This window comes from Arachis duranensis, chromosome 1 (genome assembly GCF_000817695.3).
Source record: "Arachis duranensis cultivar V14167 chromosome 1, aradu.V14167.gnm2.J7QH, whole genome shotgun sequence".
In the NCBI taxonomy this organism is placed as follows: Eukaryota; Viridiplantae; Streptophyta; class Magnoliopsida; order Fabales; family Fabaceae; genus Arachis; species Arachis duranensis.
In genome coordinates, this window is record NC_029772.3 from 104,808,549 (window position 1) to 104,817,869 (window position 9,321).

General features: G+C 35.2%; 1 protein-coding gene across 2 annotated transcripts; it reads right to left on the reverse strand.

Annotated features, from left to right (window-relative positions):
• Nucleotides 1-2,774: 2,774 nt before the first annotated feature.
• On the reverse strand, nucleotides 2,775-7,635 carry LOC107467973 (putative pentatricopeptide repeat-containing protein At1g74580). Of its 2 annotated transcripts, XM_016087206.3 has the most exons (3): nucleotides 6,808-7,635; nucleotides 6,278-6,325; nucleotides 2,775-5,557 (listed from the first exon to the last, which is right to left on the reverse strand). In XM_016087206.3, exon 3 carries the CDS (start codon nucleotides 5,430-5,432, stop codon nucleotides 3,111-3,113), a length of 2,322 nt encoding a protein of 773 aa, XP_015942692.1. In that variant the 5' UTR covers nucleotides 5,433-5,557; nucleotides 6,278-6,325; nucleotides 6,808-7,635; the 3' UTR covers nucleotides 2,775-3,110. The 2 variants fall into 2 exon arrangements, with proteins under 2 accessions (XP_015942692.1, XP_015942702.1); XM_016087216.3 differs by lacking the exon at nucleotides 6,278-6,325.
• Nucleotides 7,636-9,321: the final 1,686 nt, after the last annotated feature.

Genomic DNA, 9,321 nt, shown 5'->3' on the forward strand with positions numbered 1-9,321 from the left:
AACATAACTAATATTTTTATCCGTAATAATATTACAGGAATATAAATCTTTTAAAACTACGTCGGTCTTGACATTATAGATTATGTACAAAAAATCTATAGCATTAAACTACTTTTACAAAAAAGTCATAACGTAAGAGACAAAAGTTCCTGTCTATTAAGAAGACTAGAGTCTCTACAGATAAAAAAATAAATAATAAGTTTTTTAGTTATTATTTTTGTATGAAAGAATTTAATTTTTAACTAATAATTGATTTTAACATCGTTATCTAAAATTTGAAAGAATTTAACGTATACTTTTATATTTGATTAGGTATTAAGTCTATTACACAAATAGAAATAATTAATTTTTATGCTTGTTATTTAAAAATAATATTTTTATATATATAAAAATATAATTAGATATTAGCATAAAAAAATTATATTGATAATTATAAAATTAACTCAAATTTATTCTTTTCTAAAAACAATTGAATTTTGATTCTAATTTTTAATCACAATAATAATATTTTCTATAAATTATATGCAATAAAAATTTGAAGAAAAAAAAGTAAAAATATAGATTAGAAAGTAAATAGTAAAAATTTAAAACTAAATAAAAAAATATGCATATAATAATATTTTTTATTTAAATTATATTATGTTATTAATTTTATTTTTTGTAAAATAGAAAGGTAGAGATATAGAGAATGAGAGAAAAGAGAGAGAAAAAAAGATAAAACAGAAGAATAAAAAAGAAAATTTATTAATTTTGGAAGTTAAGAAAATTTTTTATTTTAATTATAATAAAAAATATCTGATGACACATTTTAGTTTATCAAATTATTAATATAAAATATAAATTATAAATTATATATACAGAACTCGATGTATTCAGGTAGTGGGGGCAACTGCCCCAGTAAAATTAAAAAAATTAATAAATAGTTCTTAGTGAAATATCTAATTTGCCCTCACTACCCAATTAATTTTGAATTTGGATCATCTAAAGTTTGAATTTTACTTTAGAGAGTAAATTGTGATCTCTCACCATTGATTTTAAAGGTGGGACCAATAATAAATATAAAAGAGAAACTATTCAAAGGTAGAAGATCACACTTTACTCTCTAAAGTGAAATTCAAACTTCAGAGGATCTAAATCCATTAATTTTGACTACACCCTCCTAATTCCTAATCCTTCTCCTCTTCACACCAGACGATCACATCTAAGGGACACGCATTTCCCTCCAGACCATGACACATAGACTTTAGTATGTGTAGATGAATCTTTCTTTTAGCACAATAGAATTTTCCATTATAAGTTATATATAGAGTAGAAAAAATGGAGAGAAATAGAGAATGAGAGAAAGATATATAAGACTATTGAAGAAGGAAATTTATTAATTTAAAAATAAAATATTTTATCTCAATTTTAATGAGAGAGTGTTATGTGTCATATTTTAATTATTAAATTAGTAATATAATATAACTATATTTTAATTTTAATATTTTAAATTTAATTTAATTTTAATTGTAATTAAAAAAATTATATATATTTTAATTGTCAAATTTATAATTAATCATTGATAATGATACATAAAAAAGATAGAATTAATAAGGGAATAAGAATGATAGAGAAAGATAGATACTTAGATAGAAAGAGGAAGAGAGGACTCTTTAATTTTAGAATAAAAGATTTAATTTTAATTACAATAAAAAAGTAACATTTGACATATTTTAGTTGTAATTTGTAAAATTAACACAGTATAATAAATGTTTAAAAAATGAGTTAAAAGCATTTCTCATTATTAAATTTTTAGATTAAAGAAATTGAACTGACTGCTAAAAATATTAGAAAAAAACAATCAACTCTGTTGGTCTGAGTTTTTCTCTTTCAATTAATCCAATTTGAATTTCTAAATTTCTAAAAATTTTGATTTGTGATGCGTGTTAGCAAAAATTGAGTTGACTCGTTAAATTACCAAAGTGCAAAGGTTGCTTAAAATTGTGTTATGGAGGAAAAGGAGGGTAAAATAAAGTTCAGAGGATTTTGTATGAGAATGATGATCTCTTTGTGAAGAATGATATAATTTAACTTATTATGAACTTGTTTGGAAATCCTTTAATATAAGAAAAAAATTATATTTTCTTTAAGAAAAGAATTTATTTTTATTTAAAATATAATTTTATAATTTAAAATGACTATAATATATCAATAGAATATAATTTAAATTTAAAAAGTGTGTGAATGGATTTGGAATTCAAATTTAAAAAAATGAGAATTAAAATTTTTAAAAAAATTCAAATAATTTATTTTTAATTATTCCAAAACAAAAAAATTCAACTTTTGAATAAATTTTAATTCCTAGCATTCCAAACAAGGGCGATGAGACTTCTTTTTTTCTTTCCCACAACGACAAATTAAAGAAGAAAAATTGCTAAAATCAGAAAACAACATATACCAATCACATAAAAGATATAACCAGATGCAATTTCTTCTCAATATCCTTTCAACCATTATCTTCTGTAGAATACAAATTCATGTAACCTTACTAGCAGAGCTATCTTTAAAGTTTAAACTATACCTAATTCTTGTAATTGTTTTTTTACCAAAAATAAGAAGACTCAGATCTACAATTTCTTAAGTGTCTTAAGTGAGTATAAGAAGACTATACTATTTGAATTATAAATCATTAGCTACCTAATTCTTGTAATTGTAGGTAAATAGATGCACCTTTTAATGAATTTTGTAATAATATAACTAACATGAAGAACTGAAGACAACTTTCGTCATGGCATTAAATTTCAATATCCTTTTTTTTTCTTGAGTAATTACAAAACAATTAGATTTCTGATTTCTCTGTACATGTTATATTCTCTCACACTCACACTCGAGGCCAAAATTTGGTTTAAGTGACACTCCAAGCAGAAGACACATCATACTTTGTGCCCCTTCAATTTCTTGCTATGAAAGTTGGTGATGTGCTTGACATGAATAATCACGTTTTCATGTCTAGATTCCTTGATATTTCCGGTTCCTCTTTTTGTCTTTCTTTCCCAAATGTAAAGAAGATTTTCCACCATGAAACTTCCTACCATTTTGGCAGGATTCTTCCAGTAGAATCAGCAATTTTCTTAAGTAACAGCTGCTGACATGGCCCTTCGATCGTGAGACTTCACTGTTGGAAGCGTTTTCTTAAGTATCTTCCTATCTCTAATGCCATCAAATAGTAGTTCATAGGAATGGTAAGTTATGTGGCCTTTCTTCAACAAATCTTCTACAACAATCTTGGGTGCTGCAACCACCTTTTTATCAGCTTCAAAGATTGTATTTACAATATCCGGGACGATACCCTTTCCGATCATAAGGTTGATGATACCAACTGCTTCATGAAGCTTGTCCTCCATGCAAAGACAATTTAGAACTCGTCCAAATGTAATTAGCGATGGAATAAACCCCTTTTCAATATTTTCCACTAGAAGATTATACCCTTGTGTAACATTTGCAGTTTTGCAAAAGCCATCAATCATGACCCTATAGGTATAGTTATCTGGTTCACAGCCATTTCGCTTCATCTCAGAGAAGAGCTTTATTGCCATTTTCATGTTGAGCTGTTCAGAAAACGCACAAAGTACAATGTTATATGTTGCTGTTGTATGATAAACATTGTATTGTTTTTCCATCCTTCTAAATAAGCTGTAAGCACCATCAAGATCCCCAATCTTACAGAAACCAGTGATCAATGTGCCAAAACTAACCACATCAGGTGCCAAACCCTTGCTTCTCATATCCCCAAGCAAATCCAAAGCTTCATTTACTTTCTTATCTTTACAAAGGCATTCAATGATAATGTTGTATGTAATTATGTTTGGAGCGGATCCCTTCTCCGCCATAGCCTTGAAGATCTCCATTACTTCATCACTTTTCGCAGCCTTGCAAAGCCCATTCAACAAAGTATTGTATGTGATAACATCAGGAGTCACACCTTGGCTCCACATTCTATTTACCATCTCAATTGCAGTGTCTAACTTCTGCTGTTTACAGTAGCCATCAATCAAAGTATTGAAGGTAAAAATGTCAGGTAGGCATCCTTTGGCAATAGCATCATTGACAAGATCATTGGCATCAGATACACAACCCATCTTGCACAGTCCATTTATGACTAAATTGTAAGTCCACATATTAGGGTGAGAGCCATTTTCTGCCATCTCCTTCATAAACTGCAAAGCTGGCAAAATCAGACCCAACTGAGACAACCCTTTAATCATGGTATTGTAAACAACAATGCTTGGCCTCAAACCCTTCTCAATTCCATGCTTAAAAATAGCCATGGCTTGATCAGGATCACCATCCTGGCACAATCCATTGATCAAGGAACAATAAGTAAACTCATCAGGCTGGAAGCCCTTAAAAACTGCATCCTTCAGAATCCTATTAGCATCTTGCACCTTCCCAGTCTTGCAGTATCCATTAATAATAGTATTATAGGTGAAACCATCAGGCTCAAACCCACAATTAACCATCTTATGCAAGTATCCCTCAGCTTTGACAACCTGAGAATTCCTACAAAGCCCACAAATCAAAGTGTTATATGTGACAACATCAGGACTCGAACCTTCTCTCGCCACAACACCAAGCAACCTAACAGCACCATCAATATGACCTCCATTACAAAGCCCTTGAATAAATATATTAAAAGTAAACAAATTGGGATTAACCCCTCTCTTTAAAACCTTGCTCAGAAGCCTTTCACTCTCTCCCACAATCCCCTTTTTACAGAGCCTATGAGCAAGCTTGTTAAAAGTTGTAACATCAGGAAACAAAAGTCTCTCGAGCATTTCATCAAACACCTCACGCGCATCATCAAAACACCCGGATTCATAAAACCCTTCAACAACGTTACAATACGCCACCGCATTCGAATTACACCCCATGAAATGCATGTTCTTAAGAAGCCTAAGAGCAGCATGGGGTCTCCTAGTTCTACAAAACGACTTGATCCTCACGGTGTAGGTGCACACATCGGAACAAACCCCTCTATCCTTCATCCTCATGTAAACCTTATGTGCTTGGTTGTGGTACCCGTGCTCAACCAGAATGTTCATGATAGCGTTGTAGGAGTGTACGGAAGGGTCGCAGTTGAAGAGGTCCATGTGCTCGAACGTGTCAACAGCTTCCTGAACTTTCCCTCTTCTTCCGTAGCTCCTCATGGCTTCGACGTATGCTCCTTCTAGAATCGCGTTGTTGAGGTTGGTTCTCATCTCCGAGAGAATGTTCTCCATGTTCTCGAACTCGCCGTGGAGACCAAGCTTCTGAACCATGCATTTGTATGTTAAAAGCGTATGCTTGAACCCTTCCTCGGTTTTCACCGAGTTGAACATTTCCAATGCCCTAAGAGGGTTCTTTTGGGATTTTATTACCGCAGCGACATGTTTCGGAAGAAGAACACGATTCATTCCACAAAAAAGAAACTATAAACATAGTCTTCAGAACCGAACTGGTGATCGAATCGGTCAGACTCCTGATTCACTAGTTTATTGGTTCAACTGATAGATCACTGATTGAACCGATAAAATCGGTCCTACATAAATAAAAAATATAAAATAATTTATTTTAACAAGTATTAAACGTAAATTAATATAAAATACATGACAACAATCAATTATCAATTTCTAAAAATACCTAAAAAAAATTTCAATTAGCATTAAACCTACATTAAAACAATTAAATAAAAATAACAATAAAAATTAAACCTACATTAAATCAGTATCAATCAAGTATTTAACCTACATTAAAACAGCAATAATCAAGTATTAAAATAGTAACAATCAACCGCAACAATTAAGTATTCTATACAAATTTCAATTAGCATCAAATTTTTATTTTAAACTTACATTAAAACAACAACAACAATTTATACACAAATTCTAATTGCTTTTAAATTTGTTATCAAGTGTCATTCTATACCAAGGTTCTGAAAACCGGACCGATTATCGAACCGCTTTAGATACTGGTTTACTGGTTCATTGGTTTACCGGTTCAACCGTGGTTCAACTAGAAAAATCGTTTTATAATAAACACCTGATTCTAATAAAAATTCAATGAATAAAGCAACTGGTTCTAAACACTCTTCTGCTGCATTTTTTTACTTCAAAGGGGGATCATAAACTACTAGTTCTATGAATAAACAAACTACAATGATATGCAATGCCAAAAATAGGCCAATGATGAAATAATAAAGGGCTTCACTCTTCAATTCTATATTAAAGTTTGTAGGGGACCAGAATCAACAGAGTAATACCGTTGGAATAGTCTTCCTTCTTAATTCTCATATACCTCAAAGAATTTCCTACAAAATGAAAATTGAACACAACACACAGCCTTAAAACAAAAACAGAACAACACTCAGAAATCAATCACCTCTTCCAAACACAGCCTTAAAACAAAACAGAACAACATTCAGAGTATGAGCATTGATCACCAAAAATTGATTTCTGAAACAAAACAAACACAGCAAAACCAGCAGAACAACATTCAAAGTTTGAGCATTGATCACAAAAAAAATTATTCCAGAAACTAAACAAACACAGCAAAACCAGCAGCACATCACTAATCATAATCAATAATCAAAAGACATTCAATAATCAATTATCTCACAAGACCTTCAATAATCAATAATCAGCAAAATCACAACACACAAAACAGCAACACAGGAGAACCAGAGCTAATCAGTAATCAAATAATCATTCAATAAAAATTTTAAAACACAAAACTTTCAAATAATCATTGAACAGGGCATAAAAAAAACGCAGAAGTGAGCAGTGAACAGACCTTCGAAGTCTGGGGCTCTGGGCAGAGTACGTTGCCGCGACTGACGACGCCGACCACACGACAGCAAGCAGGACGGCGAGCAGATGAAGACGAAGCATGGGCCGAGCTTGCGGAAGAAGGGAGGCAGGGGTTGGAGACGGGGAGAACAGGACGAAGAGAGAAGACCTGCGTGCGACGGACGGCGGCAGTGGCTAGACGGACGGACGGCGGCAGAGAAGGGGATTGGCTAGGGTTTTCAACTTTTTCTTTGGTTGAGGACTTGAGGTTGAGTTCTGAGTTCTGGAGAAGGAGAGAAGGGGATTGGCTCAGCGCCACTGATTGTAGACAAGACGAAGAGAGAAGCCCATGCTGCGTGCGACGGACGGCGGCAGCGGCGAACTCCTTGCGGCGGTGGAGGAGGCTAAGGTTTCTCTTTGGTTGAGGGAGAGGGAGAGGGAGACGCGTGCGACGCGGTGACGCAGAGGGAGACGCGTGCGGCGCGGTGACGGGGATCGGTGAGAGGAGAGAAATCAAGCTGAGGCGAGGCGACGACGCAGCGACGAAGGTGGCTGAGCCGACGAGGAGGCAGAGGAGCCGGCAATCGTGAGTGTGAGAGAGAGAAAGCGCCTCTGCAGCTCTGCGGAGGCTGAGTGAGGATGTGAGATTGAGAAAGAGTAAGGTTCACTTCACTGGCTTCAGGGAGGGAGAGGAACTGAGGGTTAGGTTAGAGTTTTCTTTGCATAGGTTGAAGGGAAGAAGATCAAGATGAAAGAGTAGAGGAGTTTGGTGTTTATCTGCTAGTTCACAGCACAGTTCTCGGACCGAACTGGTCGGTTTGACCGGTCTAACCATAAACCGAAAGTAATTATGGTCCGACTAACCTCATAAAATTGTTGAGCAAAAAATTAATGGTGAATTGCAAAACTGCTCGGTCGGATCAAATCGGAACTCAGCTGGTTTTTACTTTTCAACTAAAAAATTAAAAAGAAGCCTCCAGTAGGAGAGGAAGCAGGACCATAGGTCATCTGAGACGGGTTAGACGGAACTGTCCGGACTCTCGGAGTCGGGATAATCTTCTTCGGACCCTCGGACTCAGCCACCAGCTTCTTCGGAGGCAGCTGTGACAAAGACCCCTCCCCCAAGTCTTATTTGACAGATTTTGGCGGCCACCCTTTCTTGGCCTTCCGAAAAGACTTCATAGAATCCGAAGATTTAACCATCTCTAAAAAGAAGCCAGGGAAACAATTACACAGAAGGAAAAAGATAAATTTACAGACAATAGAAGAAAACTACCAGTGAAGAAAGAGGCTTGTTCCACAAAGGGGCTCCCCCAGTGCTCCTCTAAAACACCCACAAAGGCTTGTTCCACCTTATCTAAACTTTCCCAATGATACTTGAGAACTACTGTATCTTTTTGCCAACATAAAGAAGATGTTGGCTCATCATTTTCATCCAAAAAGAAAGGATGAATACCCTCAACAGTTCGGACTTTAAAATAGTAGTTCTTAAAGTCGCGGAAGGATTCATCAAACATCAAAAACACTTTCTTCCCCTGGGAAGCTCGGAAGGAAATCCAAGAAGCCTTCTTCTTGGCCACCCCGGGTTTGGTCAACACAAACAGGTAAAGAAAAAGGTTCAAGGTAGGTCGGGCACCTAACTCTTGGCACAGTAACTAAAAGATCTTTATGAAGGCCCAAGAGTTTGGATGAAGTTGTGAAGGGGCCACATTACAGTTCCATAGGAGCTCGGTTTCAAAAGGAGTGAAAGGAAGGATAATACCTAACTGGTTGAAGAAGTAGTCGTAGGCATAAAAGTAAGGGCACTCTTCCCGAGTCAAGGGAAGGAAACAAACCCTCTCCTCAGGGTCGGGCGACAACAGCTTATAATTTTTCTCATCCTCCCTATTACTACACACCCTATGGAACCTCCTAAATCTCTCACAGTACTCTGGATCGGCTATAGTAACACACATCAACACTATAGAGTCTAGCCAATTGGCCACGCCAGCAGGGACTTTGGTGGACATCTCGACAATATTCTTACGGGAAGACATATAGCAACTACACCTACAGTAAGAAAAAAGAAAAAGGTCACTACCAAACAACTCGGACAGTAAGAGAATGACAAGAAACAATCAACAAGCGTCAAATATGGCAGCAAAAGGGAACCTCAGGACTCGCGAAGAACAGAAGATCAACACCAAGAGCTTAGGGGCACCCTTTGGAGGCAACAATAGAGCAGAACGCAGAAAAGAAAACGACGCAAAAGTCACAGCCCTAACCCTCTCAAACAAAAGAAAATACAAGGAGGCGAACAGAAACCTAGGTACCAGCATTTCTTCATACAAACAGCAAGATAAAAAGACTGTAACTATCAAAAAACAGATGCACACAAAGAGACATGCAGAAAGCTTCAATATTCTCGAAGGAAGTCCAGCAAAGATAAAAACTTTTTCCAAAAAGATAGCATGCAACAGTTATTAAAACGCATAAAAAAAGGTATGAAGTAAAATACCAACCTGAAAAGAGCAACAAG

Excerpts from the sequence above, each read along its gene's own strand:
- LOC107467973 (XM_016087216.3), bottom strand. The coding sequence starts at position 5,432 with ATGAATCGTGTTCTTCTTCCGAAACATGTCGCTGCGGTAATAAAATCC.